Source organism: Vigna angularis, chromosome 6 (assembly GCF_016808095.1).
Source record: "Vigna angularis cultivar LongXiaoDou No.4 chromosome 6, ASM1680809v1, whole genome shotgun sequence".
Classification (NCBI taxonomy): domain Eukaryota; kingdom Viridiplantae; phylum Streptophyta; class Magnoliopsida; order Fabales; family Fabaceae; genus Vigna; species Vigna angularis.
Genome location: NC_068975.1, coordinates 19,228,529 through 19,253,948, shown reverse-complemented (window position 1 = coordinate 19,253,948; position 25,420 = coordinate 19,228,529). Strand labels below are relative to the sequence as shown.

Genomic DNA, 25,420 nt, shown 5'->3' with positions numbered 1-25,420 from the left:
GAAGAGGTTCATTCTTTAGGGCCAGTGATGATGAATTGCTCTTAATTGATTGGATACAAAAGCTCATGAATGCTTTTATCTGCTGCCATGAGGAATTCAGAGCTATTATGTTGAACAATAAAGAGCAACTCTCAAATTCCCCTCTAGACCGATCAATATTTGAATTCTTTGAGAGGTTGGTAAAGGATGAGTTTTTATGGTGGTGATAGTTTATGCATTTCTTCTCCTTCACCTATCTCATTATAGAAGATAGCTTTACTGAAAAAAAAAAAAGAATTATTCTGAACCAAACGAACCATTACTTATTTCATAGGTGTCGGAGGACAGGAAAATGTTTACAGGGTTTATTTCCTTTCAGGTGAGGTCTATCAGTGAGAGATGCCCTGTTCTTGTTCAGATTTTAGAAACCCTATTTAAATTTTTTTTTTTTTTGAAATGTCACATATAAAGGTCTCAAAATGTCACTTTTAAAAAAATTGACACGTAAACTTCCAACCTCAACAAAAATTTAATCTCGTTAAGCCAATTTAACGACAGAGTCCAATTGATTCAAATTAACATTATTTAGGACAGGGTCCAATTGATTCAAATTAACATTATTTAGGACTCAATTGGAGATTTTAGAAAAACGAGAATCGAACTGGAAAAAACCTAAATAAATAAGAAAAACTAAAGAGGTTTAACCTATATTTAGCCAAAAAGTAAAAAAAAAAATCATTTTTGGATATAATGTGCAAGCTTTCTCAATTAGTACTTTAACATAATATGAAACATAAATTTGGTTAAAACAAAAGCATCTGATTTGGATGTTTTCTTACGAGTAAGAAATAATTACATCTATAAATACTTTTGCTTGCAAAGATATTCTTACACTACTCAATTGCAATGTGCTGAAAGCATTGTATTCAGATTCTTTTTATGCTGAAAAATACTACTTAATCTAATTGGAGATTATAAAATTTTGTTCTAAAAAATTATTTTGGTCCTCCACTTCTGTTAAAGTTTCACCAATGATCTTATGTGAAATCACTGTAGAGTGTATTGTGGTTCAGGTTTTATTATCATAATATAACTGTTTGAGATAATGTTTTGTTTCATTCTTGTTAGAAAAGTTGATATGTGCCTATCCTTTAAAAATTATGCGCTCTTTTTAGTTTTCTTTTGTAGTTGAAATATTTCAAACTTGGCATATTTCAGAAGCATATACCTCTGCAGTGGTCCACTTTAAGCATAAAACAAAAGACAGAGAATCTAAGAAAAATGTTTTGTTTCTTTATTATAGGTAATTCCAAAGCTTTAGCAGAAAACACAGGGATGCTCACTGTTTTCGAATATTTTCAGTTATTCTCTGTTACAAATTTCACTCAAAGTATAGATACACACAAATTACTATTGCATTATAAGTTCTGTATTATAAAGATAGAAGAAAATTGTTTCAATTTAAATAGGACAGAATAATATAAATCAATTTATTAAACTCAAGAAAGCAAAATACTATAAGTTTTCAAAAGCTATAGAATAAGACATAACTTAAATACACTTGACTATGTTGTGCAATTTAGCAATTTAATTAATTAAAATTAATTGTGTTAAGTTTTTTTATTAATAAAAATTTGATTCCATCCTTTACAACTCATAGCTATTGAATAAGAGAGAATCTCATGAGACCAAAATGATTAAATGATAACAATATAACTATTATTTAATTTTTTTTATCAACTAAATATTTATTTTTTAAATATTAAATCATTTAGATACTAAATAGTACAATCTGTCTTTCAAAAATGGTATTTTAAAAAAAATATTTTTTTAAATTATAAATATTTACAAGAGTAATTCAAAAGTCATGATTCAATTGAGCAAATTTTAATCTACCTGATCAAGAATACAAAGTGTTACATTGAATTTAATAAAAAATACATAAATTTAACTTAATTCAACTTAAAGTTATCTTATTCAATTGAGTGATGAATGATTGAGATTACTAATTTGTTAAAATAATTTAAAAAAAAATAAAAGGATTTGAAAAGAGAGGTGGATAAAGTAGAATACTTGTGACGTAATGGATTACATAAGAAAGTCAAAGGATCTTTGAACTTCGACGGCGGCTGTTATTTACAACTCACTTTTCATTTCATTTGTTAATTATTATATTTTTTATTTTATGTGATGCCAAAAGTCATTTTCAATGTTATTTTCAAATGTTTTAGTCACTTATTTAGTTAAAAATATTGAAAGTATCAAAGTTTTTTTACATTTGCTATTCAATTATAAAATCTAAAGTATGTAGAAATTTTTTATTTGTTTTTAAAAAAATTAAATTGTATAGAAATTGATTTTACTTTATAAAATAATAAAATATTTATTTTCTATTTATTTATATAAGTATTTCTGAAGAATTTTTATTTGAATAGGTGAAGAATTTTTATTATATACCGATTTTAGATACGCAGTTAGAATAATTTGGCTCTAGTTAAGTGTGCAAAAATTATAACGTTCACAATAGTTTATTGTAGATACACATTAGGATATAACGTTCACTTCATATAGTGAATTATAAGAAATTTTACTATAGCTCACATTTTATTAAACTGCACAGTTTATATAAATTTTGAAATGGTTTAGAACTTTTATTTTCTTTATTCTTTATCAACATCTTAATTCATTAAAAATGATTACATAGATATAAATTTAGGTAAAAATGTAATAAACTTCTCCACAAATTTTTTTTATCTCTTTTCTGTATATAAATGATATTATATTAAATACTTTTAATTATTTAAGATAAAAAATAGTTTAAAAAAGTTAGAAATATTTTTTAAAATAAAACTAAAAAGTGATAATATACGAGAAAAATTAAGAAAAAACTATTTTGAAATAAAAATATTAATTTTGACTATAAAATGTTATTACTAGAATGTGTAAAAAAGTTGATTGGATTCACAATATCCAAAGAGATATGAATACAGTAGAGTGTCCTATGAAAAAACATTCATGATTTCGATATCGTTATACTATTCGGTGGCACATCGAACACACATCGAACACACGTAAACGCAATCCTTCACGAGATGGCACCGAAACAGAGATCATGCACTATCCACTTTACACTTTTTTTATTTTTAAATTGCTAAAGTCTCAATTTGCATCATGTTTGTCTTCCATGAATAAGGAAATGATAGTAGTTTCTTTTAATCTAAACTTTATATGAAACTTAGATATTAAAATATATTTAAAATTATCTTATAATTTCATCCATGTTTTTCTCTATAAAAGTTAATTACAGTAGAATAGGAAAGAAAGAGAGATTAAATATAAAAAATAAAATAAAAGTAGATTAAAAAACAATAGCTGGTAGGAGCACGAAAACAAATATAAAATACAAATTTAAAAATGGAATGGAGTGTAAAAGTATATAACTTTATATTTTTGTGAGATGTGGCCTCCTTAAGACCAGGACCAGCCCTGCCTTTCCCAACACGAATCACAGTCATTCACTCATCAATCTTTCATATTTTCATCAACAAACGCACCACTCAAACAAGAAGAAAATTTTATTTTCCCTATCTACTATTTTTAATTATTATCTTTTCCTGTAAATTTTCCTATTTTCCATGAATGTTCTGGTTCTAGGGCGCTTTTACACTTCTCCATTATATAAGACTTCCCCTCTCACTCCCTCCCAAATCCAATTCTCACCCATTTTCCTTCATCCCTTAAAGCTTCAACCTTTGCAGGCAATTCACCTCTTCTCTCTCCACATGGCCACTTGTGTGGACGCCCCAACCCCTCTTTCTCGCAAGCCAAACGCCCCCAATCCCGATGACCATTCTTTCAATTACGTCAAATTCTGCCGACCCACTTTATCCGATCGTGTCCCCTGCTTACCCATTTGCAAGAATCGGGAGATGACCTTCTCACGTGTGGAGGACTTGGACACACGTGTGGAGGGTGGTGTTGATGTTCTTGAGTTCGAGGGTCTTGATCTTTGGTTGAAGATTCAGGAGGAGGCCAAGTCGGATGTGGATCAAGAACCTATTTTGTCTAGTTACTATTTCAGTTCCATTTTGTCTCACAAATCATTAGAGAGTGCCTTGGCCAACCAACTCTCTACCAATTTGAGCAGTTTGAGCCTTCCAAGCAGCACCCTCTTTGATCTTTTCTTGGGTGTTTTGATTGATGATGGTGGAGATGACATCATAGGTGCTGTGAAAGATGATTTAGTTGCTGTTAAAGAGAGAGACCCTGCATGCATTAGTTATGTGCATTGTTTGTTAAATTTCAAAGGGTTTCTTGCATGCCAGGCTCACAGGATTGGTCACAAATTGTGGCTTCAAGGGAGGAAGGTTCTGGCCCTGTTGATTCAGAATAGGGTGTCTGAGGTTTTTGCTGTGGATATTCACCCTGGTGCACAAGTTGGACGTGGAATTTTGTTGGATCATGCTACTGGGCTTGTGGTGGGGGAGACTGCAACTATTGGTAATAATGTCTCAATTTTGCATAATGTGACTTTGGGAGGGACTGGTAAGTCAAGTGGCGATAGACACCCTAAGATTGGTGATGGAGTGTTGATAGGTGCAGGGACTTGTATTTTGGGAAATATTAAGATTGGTGATGGGGCTAAGATTGGTGCTGGTTCTGTGGTGTTGAAGGATGTTCCAGCAAGGACTACTGCTGTTGGAAACCCTGCTAGGTTGATTGGAGGGAAGGACAACCCTATTAAATTGGATAAGATGCCTAGTTTTACCATGGATCATACTTCATACATCTCTGAGTGGTCTGATTATGTTATTTAGGGTCGTAATTAATTGTCTGACACGATCTAGAGTTATGCTTAGGTTTAATTGCCATGGCTGAGGGGACTTGGTTGTTGCGCGTGAGAGAATCCAAGTTCTCCAGCTGACAACAGGTGTCCTTTTAATCCTTGTGTTAGGTTCTAAAAATAGTTAAATGTAGGGCTTTGTTGTTGTAAGTTTCCATCATCACCAATCCTCTGTGTAAAATTTATGAATATGGATTTCGCATGTTTTTACATTCCTGTTCTGTCATTGCCTTCTGTTTAGCTTTGGTGAGGATTACATTGATTAGAAATGTCAGATATCAAATTGTTGCAGTGAATACTGATACCAGACAAAAAGCAACACAGAACTTTGTTCTTTGAAAAGTTTTCTAATGGTACCTTAATACTCTGCCCTGCCCTGCATAATACAATGAGTTTTTTCGGATTTCCCTTTAGTTCAGCAAATGATAACTGATTGTTGAATTATCTATATTTTGAACTAAATTAGGATGACTTTTGCAAGAGTTTATTTGGGTTTCTGTCATTATCCAAGCTAGTGTTTCAGAGAACATATGAAACAAAGTGGGTTTATGATATGATGATAAACTATTTTCAGTTTATTCTAACACTGTTTAAGGTAAAAGAGTTCAATCTTGCTTTTTCTTTAGACATGAGAAGAACTTTTAAACAAATTTTTATGGGAAAAACTACTTGTTCAATGAATACATAATAACTCAGGTTACAGTTTCATAGAATCAATAGTGTTGTTCTGTTTTTCGTTTTGAAAAGTGTAAACGGTATGGTACCTTTGAAATCTCGTTCAAACACAGACCAAGTTGTTTATCTAGACTTGTACCAAGCTGTCTCTATTTCTACTTTTCTTCCTTAACTGTTTCTGTTGGGTTGATAACTACATTAAAGAAGAAACACTAAAGTTCTATGGATTTTGCATACAGAAAACCAATCACTCCTGGAATCAGCAATAAAGAAAGTCCAACTTGGCCGCAATTTTTTAAAGTTATGAGATTCCAATAGCCAACAAAATGAATAATGAAAAGGAGAATAAGATCATAATTGAATTATTAGCAGAAGTTGAATTGCACTTTTAACACTGTAGGTCTTTTGCAGTTTAATTGTGACCTTTCTTTTTAGTTGTGGTTGCATGAATTTAGAAAAGATTCTATGATACTTTGGATTTAGAAAAGTTTAGAGAGTAGTGACTGTGCTTAACAGCTTGATAAACAAGAAACACGTAGTGGCATCTTTAGATTAGTCCATTCTAAAAATAACTCCTAAATTTTGTCCTCTTTTGTTTTCTAAATGAGTATTTATTTTAGGTGAAGATAGTATTTTTATTTTAACATTTAATTTAGGTTTGATCATTTAACTCAATATTCTTTTTCGGTTTCACTTTGGTCTTCTCAATCAAAAACGTCTCAAACACTTTATATTTATTAATGTATTAGCATATTTCAATTACAAGTGTATAAATATTTTCAGAAGTATTAGTATTATATTATACATAGGTACTTCAATCTAAGTTATGTATTTGTGTCTGACATATTATGTATGATACTTGATCCATATTTATTGATAAAATATTTAATTTAATTTTGATAATGTTTAATAAATATACTTTTAATTTAGATTTATATATATATATATATATATACATACATACATATATATATATATATATATATATATATATATATATATATATATATATATATATATACATGATATTTGTGCATCATAGACAGTGGTATTTAAGATCTGACGTATTCTGAAAGACTAAATATGATTTTTTTAAGACTTTCAGATTATTGAAATCCATTAACATTAAACAGTTTAAGGTTGAAAATATGATACACTAATAAAGACTATTTTCAACTACTTGTTAAACAATAACTTATGGACTACGAAAGCTCTCTTATTTGGTTAATTCAATAAATAATTGTAGAATACAAAGTATCCTAATTACAGTAATAAAGACTTTTCAATGACCCATTGACAATAACATTTAAATCAAGAAAAAGTCTTCAAATATATTTCATTTTAAATAATATAATTTTGCACCATATATTTTAAAATATAAAATTCATAAATATAATCAAATAAAAAAATTAATACAAGAGTTTCAAGTACTCAATAAGGAAATCATTAAAATGTATTATATCATGTACCATATTTTTTTGGAAAAAGTATTATATAAAATATAAAAGATAAATGACCTTTACTTGCCCTCATACTTGCATCATTATTTATTGATTTATTTATTTAATCTTTTTATTGTTAAATAGAAAAAAGTGTTTTTGTTTTCTTCTTTTCTCCATTATGTTCCTTATTCCATTGTTACATCCAATCTTCATTGTGGCCAAGCAGGAAGAGCAAAAAGAAAGGTTTTCCCTTTTTCTTAGAAAGTCCAAGATTTTATTTGTTTCTATCAGTGGGGGATGGGAATTTTCATAAAAAACAAAACTCTTTCTTTCAATTCTTTTTTGCAAAAGCGATTTGCACGTCAATTTTTTTTCTCTCTTCATGTATTTTTCACAAATTAGTGATGACTGGTTGTAAGTGAATAAGAGCACTCACTTTAGAAACATAATGTCTTTTTCATTTATTTGAAAAAAAAACCAATGGTGTTAAGTGAAAGGTACCACATTAGTGTTCATTCTTTTTTTATACCATAAGAGAAAATAATAAAATTATAATTATAAAAGTAAACATAAATAACTTTTTACTATAGATAGGGTTTCATTTATATTTTAGGTTTTTATCCTAGATACTTAGTTTTGCTTATAAAATAATCAGGTTAAAAAAAGTCAAATAAAAAATTTAAAATTAAAAACAAAAAGATAGTTACTTAAATGTTAAAATTAGTAAAATCATTATTTAGTTTATAATTTTTTTTACTTATTAAAGAGTAAAATTAAAAAAAAAATGTATATAAAAAGGGTGAATAGCTTTATATGATGATACAAATTTAGTTTAAAAGTTAAAAGAACAAATACATTTAAAAGAAAATAATACTTAAAAATTGACAAAATAATTATTTTAATTTTAAAAAATAGTTATTTATCAAAAGGTAAAAAAATAATTTACATTAAAAGAATGAATTTCTTCCAATAATAATATAAATAACACACTCTTAATAAAATGGATTTAATAAAATAAGATTTATATTGACTTGTACTTAGAATTTGGTGATATCACTTCTTGCAAATATTTAATTAAACTAGTGTTTTCAAAAGTTTTTATAAATAACAAGTATCTTTGAAAAGATTTTAAGATTAAAATATGAAAAATAAGTGTTTTAAAATATAATACTATGATTAATAATATAAATGACTCAGAATTATTATTTGAACAAATAAGGAGATGGTAGATGAGTTAATGTAGTGAAGAGAAAGCGTGTATTGAAAAGTCCAAAGTAAAGGCAACTTGCCCTCAGGTAAGCGTGTTGAGTAGTACACATTTAGCACAGTTATCCCACGCCATTCATTTCCGTGTAAGAGAATGGGAAAACCAAAATCAAAACATGCCTTAGATATTATTGGCTAAGTACAATTTGAAGTCAAAAAATTGCTAATGTGGTGTTCAAAATTGTTAAGGCTGTTAGTCACTATCCACACTTGGTGGATCAGATTAACTTAATGAATCAGAGCCATCTCTTTAAGGCGTTTAAGAAACATAGACTCCTAATCTCAAGTTGTGCAGTCTGTTTCCCAATAGTATAAAATATGTTGTATTTTAAAGCAGAAAAATGTGTTTAATAGACTTATATGTTGAAAATACTAACATAATTTCAAGCAAACTATCTTTTGAGAATGTGTTTCTCGGAATATTTTTTTTTCAGAAAGAGCTAATTTTGTATCCTCTAGCATTTAAAATAATATTTAATCTTTAAAGATAAAGTGTTTCAATCTAGACTCTTTATATTTCTTTCTTTTAACCTTTATGGAAGTATCTGGGTTACTATTTAACCTTTATGGAAGTATCTGCATTCACTTAACCCATATAACATACTCTTTATATTTAATCTTCAAAGTGATTAACTTATGGAAGTATCTGGGTTAAGTGAGTATGTTATATGATAGAAATGCAGAAGAATACTAAAAGGAATGCAGAAGAATTTGGAAGGCACAGAGAAAGGAAAAACTGTATATATATTGATAGGTTTCACCAGAGGCGATGTATCTATACAGCGTGACAATAAAAGTATTTAAAAGACAGACTTAATTGAATGATACAACTGAATCTATTAACAGCTTGAGTTATACATTTAACACACCAAGCTGATAAGAAATAACACTCAAATCTTTCAAACTTGAGTGTTTTTGTAAAAAGATCTGCCAGCTAAAAATCAGTCGTGCAATAGGTCAGTTTAATCTTTCCTTTGTTCACCATGTCCCTCAAGAAATGGTATTTTACCTCAATTTGTTTGCTTCTTCCATTGCTCACAAGATTTTTCACCAAATTTATGGTAGACGTGTTATCCATCATCAGCTGCACAGGACCACTAGTAAAAAAATGGGTTTTTACAGCGCACATTATGCCACGGTTCAAAGAAAACCGCAGCATAATGGTGCGCGGTGGCAGTTTTGTAAATAAATCGAACATATATGCCGCGGTTCTGCTCCAAACCGCGGCATATACTCCAGTCAACCATTGCCTTTGACGCCACGTATGAATAAAAAATTAAATAACAGAGTATATGCCGCGGTTCCCCAGAGAACCGCGGCATATACCCCTGCGAATTTATTGCAGGTGCTGACTGGGTCAGAGAACTTGAAAAGTTAAAGGGGTATATGCCGCGGTTCTATGGGGAACCGCGGCATATACCCCCTGTAACGTCTCAACTTCCCTGCCAGTCAGAGAATTTCAGAAGTTACAGGGGGTATATGCCGCGGTTCCCCATAGAACCGCGGCATATACCCCTGTAACTTCTGAAATTCCCCAGAAGGCAGTTGGGAAGCAGTTGTGTTGAGTACGTTACAGGGGTATATGCCGCGGTTCTACGAGCAACCGCGGCATATTCTGCTATCTGAAATTAATTTAATATTAATTTGAAATATTTCGAGGTATATACCGCGGTTCAGCGGGCAACCGCGGCATATAGTTTGAAAATAATTTCAAAAATGTCATTTAGTATTATTTTTTTTATCAGTATATGCCGCGGTTGCTCGTAGAACCGCGGCATATACCCCTATTATACCGCGGTTAAGTTGTGAACCGCGGTAGATTCCCCCGTTCAGAGTTAAAAATTAAAACTTTGAACAGTGATCGTCTTCTTCCCGCAAGCCTCTGTTTCGCGTTTTCTCTTTTCCCTCCGACTCCCATCATCTCCGATACGCTATTTTTCTCCGTTTAAACTTCAAATTGTTCGGTTCTTTCTCATTTGTGACGATAAACAACAGTTTTTGGCCGATCAAAAGCATTTGAAACGCGTCATTCCCACTCCTCTGCGATTTCGTTTTTTTTGCACCAAGCGTTTTCGCCGTTCTTCTTCCAGGTATTTATGCCCTTTTGCATTGTTAAGATGATTTCTTCATTAGTTTTTGCATAATGCTATAATTTTGGTAATGTATGAAGGTTCTATAGTTTTGGTAATGTATGGTATAATTTTTGCTTTAATTTTGATAATGCATGAAATTGTTATAGTTTTGGTAATGTATGGTATGATTTTTGCTATAGTTTTGGTAATGTGTGTTGTAGTTCTTGTATTATTTATAAACCTTAAAATATTATTTATGTAATATTTAGGAATATGGATCGAAATTGGATTAATTTACCACGTATTAGTGCTGAGTACGAGAGAGGTGTAGAGGAATTTATACAATTTGCGCAACGTAATGAGGGGAGAACTGATGATGAAGTGAGGTTTAGATGTCCTTGTGTGAACTGTTTGAATGGGAGAAAGTTGAACGCAACTCAAATTAGAGAACATCTTATATGTGATGGTTTTCTAAGATGCTATACAACATGGATCTGGCACGGCGAAGAAATTGATTTTCCCACTGACTCTCAAAGTGTAAATGTTACTGATTCCACCATGGAAGAAGATCGACCGGATGAAGACAAATTGGAGGACATGATCCGCGATGTTGGAGCAGAAAATTTTGCCAAAGCTCATGTGTATGAGACGATGTCGACTGATGCAGAAACACCTTTGTATGTCGGTTCAACTAAGTTCACACGTTTATCAGCGGTGTTAAGGCTCATGAATTTGAAGGCGAGCAATGGATGGACTGATAAGAGTTTTACAGAACTGTTGACGTTGTTGAATGAAATGTTGCCAGATGGAAATACATTGCCCACTCGTAATTATGATGCGAAAAAAATTCTTTGTCCAATGGGTATGGAGTATAAAAGGATACATGCTTGTCCCAATGACTGCATTTTGTATAGGAAAGAGTTTGAATTTTTGACAAAGTGTCCAAAATGTGGCTTATCACGATACAAGTCAAAAAACAATAGTGAAGATAATGGTCAGATAGAAAAAAATGGATCTGCTTTGAAAGTAGTTTGGTACCTTCCAATAGTGCCCAGACTTAAGCGTTTGTTTGCGAATCCCAAAGATGCTAAAAATCTTAGATGGCATGCAGATGAGAGAAAAATTGACGGGCTGCTTCGTCATCCAGCTGATTCAAAGCAATGGAAAAATATTGATCGACAATTCCCCGAATTTGGTAAAGAGTGTAGAAATCTTAGGCTTGCTTTAGCCACTGATGGAATGAACCCATTTGGTAATCTGAGTACCAATCACAGTTGTTGGCCAGTTATATTGATAATTTACAACTTATCTCCTGCATTGTGCATGAAGAGGAAGTACATGATGTTGTCTATGATGATATCTGGTCCAAAGCAGCCTGGAAATGACATAGATGTTTATCTAAGCCCACTAGTTGAAGACTTGAAGGTTTTGTGGGTTGATGGGGTTGAAATATTTGATGCATTCGCTTCAGAGACTTTTATGATGCGTGCAATGTTATTTTGCACCATTAATGACTTTCCTGCTTATGGTAATTTGTCAGGATATAGTGTCAAGGGTCATAAAGCGTGTCCTATATGTGAAGAAAACACTGCAGCTCATCAATTGAAACATGGAAGAAAGACGGTGTATCTGCGTCATCGTAGATTTCTAAAACGTAATCATCCATATCGAAGGTTAAAAAAAGCATTCAATGGAGATCAAGAGAGGGACGAAGCACCAAATCCACTTACTGGCCTTCAAGTTCTTGAAAAAGTTAATAAAATACATCATGTATTTGGGAAAACATCGAAGAAGTCATCTGTAACGACCCCTTGGAAGAAGAAATCAATATTCTTTGATCTTCCATATTGGTCAAAGTTAGATGTTCGACATTGCATAGATGTGATGCATGTAGAAAAGAATGTGTGTGATAGCTTGATTGGTACATTACTCAACATTCAGGGAAAGACAAAAGATGGAGTGAATGCTCGTTTGGATTTGGTTGACATGAATATCCGAGAAGAGTTGGCACCCAAGGAGATTGGTAAACGTACTTATTTGCCCCCTGCATGTTACACAATGTCTAGACAAGAGAAGATAAGTTTTTGTGTATGTTTAAAGAGTATCAAAGTACCGCAAGGATACTCTTCAAATATGAAGAGTTTAGTGTCAATGCAGGACTTAAAGCTTGTTGGCATGAAGTCTCACGATTGTCACGTCTTAATGCAACAGTTGTTACCGGTGGCTATTCGTGGAATTTTGCCCAAAAATGTTAGGCACACCATAAACAGGTTGTGTTCATTTTTCTCGTCAATATGTAGTAAAGCCATCGATCCTACAAAGTTAGATGAACTTCAAGGCGAGATTGTTATCATCTTGTGTCAACTAGAGATGTTTTTCCCTCCATCTTTTTTTGACATCATGGTACATTTACTTGTTCATTTGGTTAGAGAAATCAAGTTGTGCGGACCGGTATACTTAAGATGGATGTATCCTATTGAGCGTTATATGAAGATTTTGAAAGGGTACGTTAAAAATCCATATCATCCTGAAGGTTCGATGATTGAAAGGTATATTGCTGAAGAAAGTATCGAGTTTTGTTCAGATTACATGACATCAACGAATCCAATAGGAGTTCCTCGCACAGCATGGTTGAATAAATTTTCTACAAGTAAAAGCATCTGAGGTGTCAATGTGGTGACAAAAGATCGCGAAGAATTGTTGCAAGCGCATCTTTATATATTGAACAACACAGATGAGGTGATCCCTTTTTTGGAAGCACACAAAGCCATTGTTAAGAATAAAAATCCAAGACAATCAGAGAAATGGCAATTGATGGAGCATAACAAAACATTTATGTCTTGGTTAAAATCTGAAATTGACAAAGAGCCACATTCTTCTGAAACTTTATTGTGGCTTGCAAATGGTTTGAAGTTTGATGTCGTGTGTTGTACAGGTTATGAAGTCAATAATTGCACATTCTATACGAAGACTTTGGATGATAAAAGCACAGTACAAAATAGTGGAGTCAGTTTAGAAGCTGAGTCACTTCAATTTTCCACATCAAAAGATCAATCTCCTATACTTGGATCAATGAGATATTATGGTATAATAGAAGAGATATGGGAGGTTGATTACACCAAGTTTTCCGTTCCATTGTTCAAGTGTAAGTGGTTTGACAATAAGAGTGGTGTGAAAATAGATGACTCGGGTATGACACTGGTTGATTTTCGCAAGGTGGGTTATCGAGACGAACCGTTTATCATGGTACATCAAGCATCTCAAGTTTTTTATGTCAAAGATCCTGCGTCTGACCATTGGTATGTTGCTCTTCAAGGCAAAAAACAAATTGAAGTTAACGAAGACAATCTGATTAATATTGATATTGCTGACAACCATTCATTTCAAACTACAACAAAGTTGGATGACCAATCTGTAGTTGACGATGATGTACATGCAATTCGGTCAGATCATGATGAGGGAATATACATATGATGAATCCATATCTTTATGTATGAATTTTCAATTTCTGTACTATTACATGTTTTGTTAATTTATATGATATTACATAAGTCTTGAAAGAAAATTTAATGTTGTTATTTATTTTGACAGATATATGGCTGATCATCCACATCCTTCAGGGGATGAGGCTCCCCCACCCAGATCCACTAGAGGACCCACTAGGATGAAACAACTATTAATCAGGAAAAATAGTGGTGAAAGAACTCCGGTGAATGTGAATGTCACCACGGGTGTGGCAACTGGCCCCAATGCAGATGACTTCCGATCATACCTTGGAGTAGTGGCACGTGATAAGATTAGCATTCTCATTCCATCTTTTGATCATGTGTCCGAGGGTGATCGGAACATTATTTGGCAAGATATATTGGTAAGTTAGTTAATAGCATTTGAATTATAATTTGTTTATATTGATAATTTTGTACTAATACAACTTTATTATGTTTTTTTCAGATGACATTTGACATTCCAAATGTCCCAACACTTAGAAATAAGTGTTTGTCAACTGTTGCAGAAAATTTCAGAAACTTTAAAAGCAAGTTGACATCAAGGTACATCTTTGGACACCTTAAACATAAAAGTCCATGTAATGCAGATAAGTCCATTGATGAGGAGACTTGGCGGGTTTTTAAAGAGAGTCGGATGTCAGAGGAATGGCAGGTTAGTGTAGTTCATATTATTCAATTCCTCATTAACAAATATATATCATATGAACTCATTAATTAATGTGTATGTGACAGGCAATTAGAAGCAAAGCACAAGGAACAAGTGCTAAGAACAAAAACCCACACCTATTATCTCGTGGTGGGTATAGGAAGCTTGAGGAAAAAATCCTCAAGCAAAAGGCAGATGCTATACCACCATCTCAGAGTGGTAGCCCTCCTCAGCCTCCTTCTCCACCGTCTAGACATGAGAAATGGAAGTTGGCCCGTATGCGACCATCGGGCACCTACTCTTCCGACACTGCACGAGAGATTTCTGAAAAAATTGTAAGTTATCACTGTTCCTAAAATAATAAGTATTGTCATTATACATACTACATTAAACTATTTAAAGAATAATGGTGTTTTGTAATGTTACAGGACGCCTTGGTTGAGCAGAGCTCCCAAGGCCAATTCACTCCAGACGGTCGCCAGGATATTCTTGCTGCTGCAATTGGACGACCTGAGCACCCTGGACGTGTTCGTGCTGCAGGTCCTGGAGTAGGAATTACAGATTATTTTGGGAGCTCTTCTCATCAGCATTCATATTCATACAGCGATACACAAAGGATGACAGAAGAGATCACAAAAAAGGTCCGACAAGACCTTATGCAGGAGATCAGGGCCGAGGTGAGGGCTGAATTCCAGATGCTATACCAGGAGCAGTTTCAGAGCATGCGCCCGGTGCAGTCTCCTATAGAGGAACATGTTATCCCTCCCCCTCCCACAGGTAAACTTAATAAACATTAATGTGCAATTATTTCTATCTCTTGTATAATCTAACATTTACTCTGACAGGGAGAAGCGGCAAAGGAAGTTGTTCCGCATCAGCCATCCCAGAGGATGACATGGACGATGGTAGTCCATGTCTGCTATACATTTTAGAAGATATTGAGATGGTGCTGGTAGCTCATGGAACAGAGTTTAGGTCAGCGACTGTATGTCATGGTATGCAACTATTAGAGGATGAGGTGAAGGTCTCAGTGGATGAAATGATCATGCTAGATGCCTCGGTTCCACTGTCCACGGAAGAGATTTTCACTGTCGAACAAGCATATAAGTCGTTTATCACTTGGCCTAAATTTTTGGTTAAAGCAGTTTCTGACCCCTCGGTATGAAATTCTTCTTTACACTTCTCAATTTTAAAGGTTTTTGATGTCAAAACTTATCTTATCTTTTCATGTAACAACAGACGCAGGAACAACAGAAGATTCCTCTATCTGAGGATGACTCTCTTTCTTCATTGCATCTACTTGCTGACATCCTTGATGATAAGCCTTTGGAGGTTCAGTATGATGCTAATGTATTTGGGCATGGCTCTGAGGTCCCAATATACCTTAATAGCCAAGATGTCCGTGAGCTTGCGTCGGGAACACAAGAGTTGAATATTTCAATTATTCAACTATGGACGATGTAAGTCTATGACCAATTATTTATATATAAAATTGATTTATATATCAAGTATCCTTATATCAAAGTTAATTTTTGATTTCAGGTATATGTCTGGGGTCACTAATAAGTTGGGGCGTTCTGATGATTATGGATTCATTGATCCCCAAGACATTCATGAATCAAATGATTTTGATCATATCAACACGAGAATGATAAGCAGTTTTCGAAGGGGCAAGAAAATATACTTTTTGCCTTATATATCCGGGTAAGTGAACTTTGTTAACATAATAATGTTCCATATGTGATTTTAATATTTAATAGTTACGTTATTATGAATTTCAGGCGCCATTGGCAACTTCTTGTTATGTCTGTGCAAGACAACTATGCTTTGTGGTTCTGCTCATTGCACAGGCCTCCTCCCACACAACTCAGACAAGCAATTGATTGGTAAGAACCTCAATGTTTGGACTTTCTTTGTTATATAACTTAATGCTAAAACATTTTTTTATATACAGTTCTATTCCAGCAAGTATGATGATGGACGGGAGATCAATTGTTAAGAGTAGAAAGATTGCTTGGATTTCTCTCAAGGTTTGACATATGCTAAAGTCATACTTTGTTATAATTGTTTTATAACAAATGTTATTCACTAACTATTATCAACTGTGATGATATATTGTAGTGTAACAGACAAAATGGGTCATATGAGTGTGGATACTATGTAATGTATTGGATGACCCATATTGTTCGTTCTCACATCACAAGAAGCTGGGAAACGGTAATATTTAACTTTAACAAATTTTGATTTTTTAACAAATGTTGAATTCATATACACTAATTAAAATGAATTGTCTTTTGCAGAGATTCAAGACTACTACACCAGTTCCTGAGAAGTCACTACTATTCATTAGGAACGCTGCTGCGAAGTATATAGTTAGATTATACAATAGCTCTTAGATTTAGATTTAAACAATGCATTTGATTAGATAGAATTTTCTTAGACTCTCTACTTTATTTGATGTTGAAATACATTTGAACATGTGTTTGTTATGTTGAAATTGAATTTCTGTAAATGTTTTTATATGCAGGTCTGTTTTTGTGGTAGTGGATATCACAAAAACAGACCTGCAATTTTAAAAAACTGCAGGGGAATATGCCGCGGTTCTAACCACAACCGCGGCATATAAGGGGAATATGCCGCGGTGCTAACCACAACCGCGACATATAGTGCTTCGTTTTTTTTTTAAAAACGAGACATATGGCCGCGGTTTTGACACTAACCGCGGCATACTCGTCGGCCTATATGCCGCGGTTGAACCGCGGCATATAGTGCATTTTTTAAATTTTTTTTTAATTTTTTTTTTAAAAAAAAATGAATTTAGGCAGCGGTTCCCTTGACAACCGCGGCATATTCAGCAGCTTATATACCGCGGTTAGAACCGCGGCATAAAGTGCCTGACTTACTACCGCGGCTGGATATGCCGCGGTTCAAGAACCGCGACGTATAGTGAAAATCAACCGCGGTAAAAGCCCCTCGCTGCACTAGTGGACTCTCCCTGAGTATTTTTAACTCTTTCAACAACTCACCCAACCATATTCATTGGTACACTGCATGGCATCCAGCTATGTATTCTGCTTCACAACTTGATAAAGCAACAACATACTATTTCTTAGAGCACCATGTAATAGGTGCTTCGTTTAGAAAATAAATGTTTCCTGATGTGCTTTTCCTTTCAACTTGATCCCCATCATAATCTAAGTCAGCATAGCCCACAAATGTAACATCCCGATTTTTGGGATGTCTCGGTTACGAGGAAATTTTTTTAAAATTTTAAAATCATAATACCATCGCGGAAATCAACTTATATAATACCGAAATTAATAAAATCAAGACGAAGTAAAGCAAATCCTATTACATTGTTTCTAAAATTTATAGCACAAAAGCTTTAATTAACCCAAGTCGTCTTCCCACTCTCGCGTCTCTATGATGCATCTGGAGCATCTGTAACATCCTTTACTCCCGTATAACCAAATGTCATACGATCGTCGCAAAACACATACACAACCACAACACAAACAAATATGGGTAAGCTACCATAGCACAACCAATGACAATAAAATTTGTACATAGGAAACAAGCATAACTTAATAATAAATCAATCATCTACAACGCTATCCTACTAACACAATCATTTTTACACTCTTACCATCATCATTATCCTCATTAACCCTATTACGATTATACCATCAACGTTATCCTATAACATCGTCTCCAAACACATCGTCACTATGAATCATCATCACATGTACCTCCATCAGAACTAACCTCATCATGAATAACACCATGAGCCTCCACAATACCATAACTCCATAGTGAAAAGAATTAGTCACACCCATGTACCCTACCTCAAACCTGTGGCCTCCTCACAGGTCCCCTGTAGCCCCTCCTATAGGTCTGCTCGAGTAGTCCCGCCTCCTGGCTAAGGAACATGTTTCACTGTCACAACAAGGCAAACACCATCACCCCCATAAATAGAAGGCTCAATACTCGAGCACCCCCTTTTCACACACAAGGCCAAAGGGAGTCGCTATCTCGACCAGTCGATAGTCTCAGGTTTTACTAGGTACAATAAGCGGACCTATCCCCCACTCTTATGCTCATTGATCAACCACACGCTCAGGTACAATTCCAGCATTCAACCATTCCAACTCCAACACTCATTCTTTCCAATTATCAGTCAAAGTTTATCGTACACATAAATACAACCACTATTCTCATTCAAAAATATAATATACTCAAAAGGTTTCACTCAAACAATAGATAACAAATAATAAATGAATATAATTCAATATCAATTCAAAATAATAGATCATTTATTACTTTAGTTAATCATTAAAATCAAATTCCCAATTTAATCAACATAAACACCTCATGAGTTCTACTCCAACAATAGATCAAAAAAATAAATAAATAACATTTAATAACAAACCAAAAATAATAAAACATTTATTGATCTAATTAAAGATTATAATCACGTTATTTTTCTCTTTTATCAACCTAAAATTAGTAAGTAATTTAATATTATAATTAATGATTATAACCTCATTATTTTCATCTTTAAAACCAATTAATATTTATTTCTTATTTTCAATTCCATAAACCATTGCCGCATCTCCGTCGCGCTTTCGTCAGGCTCCTCTGCGCCTCATCGTCGTTAAAAAAAATAACCCAAAACATAAAAACAAAGAAGGAGGAGATGAAGAACGATCCTAATCTCCATCGCGCAGTCGTCGCGACCTCGCTGCTCCATCGTCACCGCGCCTCCTCCGCGCCATAGTCGCGCCAAATTTTCGCCACCAGTAAGCCACGCACTGAAAACCCTCTTCTCCAAGATTGGATGGTCCGCGAGTGAGGCACAGAGACATGTGGAACGAAATTGATGGGGATTGGTTTGCTCCAGTAATAGAATGAAGATCGGTAAGGGAAAAGAAATTAGGGAAGAGTGTTCATGTGTAACCCTAAAGCTGGGTTGGATGCACGAGAAGGAGAGAAGCTCTCCCTTAAGGCACGACAAAATGACCCACCCAGGTCTGTCCAAGAAGAAGAAGAAAAATCCCAAAATCAATTGGGGAAAAAAAATGAAACTAGGGTTTATCAGAAACAATAAATCCGATTTAGTAAATTAATTAGGGTTTAGAATAAAAAGTCTGTCAGACCCCATTAAAAACGCACCCCAAAACCCTTTTTAGTGGAATCCAAGTGTCGAGAAGAGAGTTAGAATTTCAGAGAGTGGAAAGCAGGTGGCTGCAAGGAATTGGACGTTCGGTTTTGGTTGGTAGAAGTAAAATCTGAGTTTCGAAAGTTTACGCAATTCTCTGCATGCAACCATCTTCCTCTCTGATTTCTGAAACTCCATTTTCTCCTCCTTCTCTCTAAAAGATCTTCCTTCTCTCTACAAAATATCACCCTTTCTCTTCTCCGATCACCATTCAGGCACCGTAGAAGCACTTTCGGCATCAAGAGCTTCTAGTTAAACCATTCGGTTTGTGAAGCTGAGCTGGCAACGTTCATGTGTTGATCGCTCCTCTAAAATGAGAGGTTCTGATAGTGTTTTGGTTTTAAATGGTTTAGTTGGGAAATTGTCGAGCGTTGAGGGTAGAAGAACTGGTAGTGGTTAAACTATATTCTGCCTCTATGAATGTTCGGTCACGCTCAGAGGTAAGGGAAGCTTATATAATTTAATTTGTATGTTGCTTGTATTGCATGAACGCTCGTTGAGTTGCTGAATTAAAATGAAATATGATTGTGCTATGTTCTGATGTATGAAGTATGTGAAATTACTATGATGTGGATGTATGAAATTATGTAGATAAATGTTGAGAAATTGAATTGAGATAAATGATTTTTAAGTATGAAAATTCTCTAAGATAATGTATGTTCGTTACTGAATGGTCTTTGACCGTTCGGTTTTTCTCGGGAACTCGTTTAGAACGAAACTCTCTCATTTTGGAAGGAGTTTATGTTGAGGACGAGCATCTTCGTCTAGTACAATTTGTGTACAGGCGTTCCACCAAGAATATTCTTTTCTTGGCATTTTGATATAAATTTAAGTATGTCCATAGGTAGTAGTATATTCGTTCGTTCTTGAATAGTAATTAGATAATATTTTATATTCCAAGCGTTCGTACGATTTAGTGCTAGGTCTTTCACCAAGCGCTCGTATTAATTAATGCTAGGTCTTTCACCAAGCGCTCATACGATTTAGAGCTAGGTCTTTCACCAAGCACTCGTACTATTTAGTGGTGGGTCTTACACCAAGCGCTCATTCTCTTTCCTATAATCTATCTTGATGAAAATAGCGTTCGTCCAAATTCAATAGAGTTCTCTCTCTAGCGTGCTCGGTCATTGACTGACATTCGGTTTTCTTGATGCTAAACTCAAATAAGCTAAGTATTTATAAGCGTTCGGTTTCTTCATGTGATTCTTCTAAGTATTATTCTTTGAATGTCTTGAAATGTTTGTATCCATTGGTTTCGGCCTAGAGTCTTAGTACTTGGCATGGGCTTTTTGGTGTTCGGTTTGAGCTCTCAGGAGTCAATTCATTTAATTGGCTCACTTTGAAAATAACATTCGTTCTAATTCGTTCTTGTAATATATGATTGTACTCTGGTTCTTTCTTAGCTCGATAGTAAACCTCTTGGTCTTAATATGTTCTGGAACTGGAGACCCCTCGATCTCGCTCCAAGTTTCGGTCTCGTCCTGAGTTGGGGTTGAACGTTCGGTATTTGACAATCCTTAAGGATTTTTATTCAAATTCATTGGATCTTCGTTCCAATCGAGATTTAATAAGGAAAGTTGATTAAGTATGTTATGGTGGAAATGTATTTGATTTTGAACGAGTATTCCGGGGAGGAATATCTCATGAATGGATATTGGAATTTGGTAAAGTTTGAATGTGGGCATGCTAAGCTGGCGGTTCATCCTGATGTTCCGTGATTACTCGTCCTCACGTAGAGGAGAGTAAGTCATGTGTGGGAACGGCAGGAGGTCCTAGTCCTTATGGTTAATTTGGATAGATAGGAGTAACCTCAGGTGGCAGCTGTTGAGGGTATCCTAGTTACTACATCACCCGGGTGCACGAACGTCGTAGCTACACAGAATTCATACAGTCCGGACAGTCAGTCTAGTATTAGGCTTTGCATGAATGAGTTAATGAATTATCTTGTGTAGTTGAATTGTGTGAAATATATGTTGATACATGAATTAAATTACATAAGCTTACCCTATGTCTTTCTGTCTTGTCTGTTTTGTACGTTCGATTGTCTTTCTGTTGCAATGATCATCCATGTGGATGTGAGCAGAAGGAGACGAGCTGCTGGAAGAAGAAAACTTAGTCAAGGTAGAAGTTAAGACCGAATAGTAGAACTGTTCAGTCAGTATTATAGTTTGATAGTAAGGTGATTGTTCGATCACCTTTTCCCTTTTCTTTTGCAGGACCGTTTGGTATAATTCTTTTGTAAACCGTTCGGTCAGAATTGCACCCCTATTCAGCTTTAAATTTCTTGTCTTTCTTTGTAAGGTCGTTCGGCCACAATCGTACGTTCTACTTTAATGTAAGACTGATCTGTAATATTATTCAATGTGATTATTCTATCATATAGTTTTAGACTGTATTTTTGGGATGTTACAAAGTCTGATTTTGAAATTTAATTAGGATCCAATTAATTATAATTTGATATTTAATAAAAATAAATCATAACCCTAATCAATTCAATTCTTAATTACAATTAAGAAGAAAACTTTAACTCTTAATAAATTCAAAAGGAATCTTAACCCTAATTGTTCATTACTTTAATTAAACATCAACCTTGTTACTGATATCGCTTCTTACAATTTTCTCTTTCCAAAATTGTTTAAGAAGACAAAGAAACATAATGAATTATTTAATAGAACACAAACTTCACATTATCTTTCAAAACATTTAAAACTAATAATTGCAAAGATCAATCATTTAAACAATATAGCTCAACATACTTGATAATGCTAAATTTTACCATATTTTAAGCATCATTTTAGTGGCAAAATCAACTCCTTTCTAACTTATAACTTGTTAAATCCTCTTCTTTTGTCTTGTTTTCTAAATATTTGTGTTTTTGGCTACTTTGATGTACTTTCATCAATAATCCCTTATTTTGTAGCTAAAAATGAGCTTGGAAGACTCTCCAACCATGTATAGAACTGGACCAAGAAGCAAGCACATGCAGAAATGCCATCAGCAGCGCAAGAACGCTCGTCGCAGAGCGGACGCTCGTCCCAGGAGAGCGGACGCTCGTCCAGAAGGCAAAAGAGCGGATGCTCGTCCAGAGTGGAAGCACAAGCGGACGCTCGTCCAGAAGAGAGAAGTGGACGTTCGTCGAGTGTGAACGAACGAGAGGACGCTCGTCCAGGCAAGAGGACGCTCGTCCAGGAAAGAGGACGCTCGTCCAGGAAAGAGGACGCTCGTCCAGAAGAGGACGCTCGTCCAGGAAAGAGGACGCTCGTCCAGAAGAGGACGCTCGTCCCAGGCAGAGGACGCTCGTCCAAGCCAGGCAGAGCAGGACGCTCGTCCAGCTAGCAGAGAGGACGCTCGTCCAAGTAGCAGAGAGGACGCTCGTCCAAGCAGAAGAGGACGTTCGTCCAGCGAGCAGAAGAGGACGCTCGTCCAAGGAGGCGTTAACACTCGGCAGCGAGAAGTGGACGTTCGTCCACTTTCAGCTTCCAGAGAGTTTCACGCCCGGGCGTGAGAAATGGGGCGCCCGGGCGTGACTTTCCAGAGAGTCTCGCGCCCGGGCGCGACTGACAGAGGGTGTCGGGCGCGACTTTTACTGATGTGGCAGACAGCTTATTTAACCCTAAAACGCGAAGGGGAAAGGGTCTTTGGTTATTTGGAGGCGCGATTTCACTCAGAGGAGAGCTTGGAGGGCTGCTAGGGTTCGTGGGAACACTCCCTTCTTCCTCTTGGGTTCTTCATCTTCTTCCATGGTCATTTTGTAAGCTTTAGGGTTCTCCATGGAAATGGAGAACCAAACCCATCTTGTTGGGATTAGTTGTAGCCTTTGAATTCTTGTGTAATTGTTGAATGATTTGAATTTATATATGCCTTTTCTATCAATTGCTAGTATTCTTGTTTCCAATCTTAAAGCTTGCATGTAATGGGAACGTTCATGACTTGATTTTGGGGTTTTATGGATTATGGGAACGTAAGATGAAACCCGGAACTGAAATAGGAGTCCTTGTGGGTCATTGATTCTAGGAATGGAAGATGATTCACATGTTGTCTTAGATCCCAGCTCTTTAATGCGGGTTTTGCTTGTTAGATTGCCAAGGAATTGGGGTTTGATAAGGAAAACCTAGGCCTTTCACCTAAGGAATTAGGGCTAGAGTGTTTTAGTGGATTGACTTTAGTAAATTGATAGAGAGGAGATAAAATTGGTCATACACAAGAGTGCATTGGTGAAAACTAGCCTTAACAATGTCATTTCATTCCATTTCTAATCTTTTCCATTTCCAAGTGCCTTCAATACCAAAGTCCAACCTTGTAATTATGTATGAATTTATATTTCTGCACTTGTTCTGTAAATCGATGTTATGTTCTTGAATCTATATGAGTTGTTAATCGCACAATTCTCTAGTATTACGAGTCTCTTGGGAAAACGATACCCGGTCTTACCGGTTTATTACTTGAACGATTCGGTGCACTTGCCGAAATCGAGCCCAACAAGTATTTGGACTAACAAGTTTTTGGCGCCGCTGCCGGGGATTTGGGGATTGAACCCGAGTCCTAGCAACGGCTAACAAGTATTGGGTCATCAAGTTTTTGGCGCCGTTGCCGGGGACTCGTGTCAATACTAGACTTTTGTGAGGTTTCTAACTTGTTCAGACTTGATTTGTATATAGAACTAACTCTTTTGTTGTAAATAGATTTTCAGTTTTACTTGGGCTAATTTGTGGCTTTAGCCTAGTTGTGTCTAAGTGTATGCAGGGGATGTTCATACAAGGAGGACTGCAGCCTCAAATGCATCATGAAGACCCTGAGATTGAAGGAATTATAGGACACAAGGAGACAACTATGTTGAGCATCACAAGCTGCCCAAAATTCTTCCTCTCTTGAAGATGCTCCAAGTGCTAAGTGAAGGATGAAGAAAGGGAGAAGGAAAAGAGAAAGACTAGTCACCACCACCCTTTGATGAGAGATAATGAACTCAAGCCTAGCAAGCCAAAGTTGATCAAGAGGATTGAGTATTTGAAGATGACAAGGTAGTGGAAGGACTAAGATGAAGAGAATTAAGCTTTGAGAGTTGATTTGGTGACTAGAATTGGTTCAAGAAGAGTTGGTGGAAGGAGCACACCAACATCAAAATCTACACTTCATTGAGTAATCCGTCGAGCTAATGACGTTAAACAAGCGCTTTTGGGAGGCAACCCATTTTCATTACCCTTTTTACTTGTGTTTGTGTGATTTTTGTGTTTTGTGTATTAGTAGCTTATGTTTTGATTGTTTGTGTAGTTTTGCATTCTTGTGATTTTTGAGTTGTGATGTTGTTTTTATGGTTTGTATAAGTATATTATGTTATTTGTAGCTTGTTTGGTGTGTAAGTGCATTGAATGAAGGTCTAGAACCAAAAATCACATGGTGAGTGGCCAATTTCGCAGAAATCTGCATTATGCAGAAAACTGATATGGCGCCCAAGCCCCCCCTGCACCAGGGGCGCCCGGGCGCGAGCTGCATCAGGGCCATCCTGCACCAAATTGACTGAGTGGCGCCCAAGCCCCCCCTGCTGAGGGGCGCCCGGGCGCGAGCTGCACCAGGGGCGCCCAGCACCAAAAATTCTGGTTCTGCACTTTTGTTTTTCTTGATTTATGATGAGTTTCCCATTCTTTTGAAATCTTTCACACACTCCTTTTGTTGTGTTTTTAAACCTTTTTGTATTTGTGTACCTTTGGGAAGCTTAATTCTAAGACTTCCCTCTTTGTTCATGTACTTTTGTCTTTGTTTGTTTTGCCTTTCATTG

At 35.3% G+C, this 25,420-nt stretch overlaps 2 protein-coding genes across 2 annotated transcripts; both read left to right on the top strand.

Moving 5' to 3' along the window:
* The first annotated feature begins 3,464 nt into the window (after positions 1-3,464).
* On the top strand, positions 3,465-5,034 carry LOC108341788 (serine acetyltransferase 1, chloroplastic). Its single transcript, XM_017579438.2, has one exon. The coding sequence runs from the start codon at positions 3,615-3,617 to the stop codon at positions 4,794-4,796; it is 1,182 nt and encodes a 393-aa protein (XP_017434927.1). The 5' UTR covers positions 3,465-3,614; the 3' UTR covers positions 4,797-5,034.
* A 10,693-nt stretch (positions 5,035-15,727) lies between these two features.
* Positions 15,728-16,990, top strand: LOC108341442 (uncharacterized). The gene is made up of 6 exons (XM_017579125.2): positions 15,728-15,889; positions 15,972-16,133; positions 16,211-16,315; positions 16,384-16,459; positions 16,551-16,646; positions 16,730-16,990. Coding segments are annotated over exons 1-6 (537 nt in total). The 5' UTR covers positions 15,728-15,887; the 3' UTR covers positions 16,826-16,990.
* Positions 16,991-25,420: the final 8,430 nt, after the last annotated feature.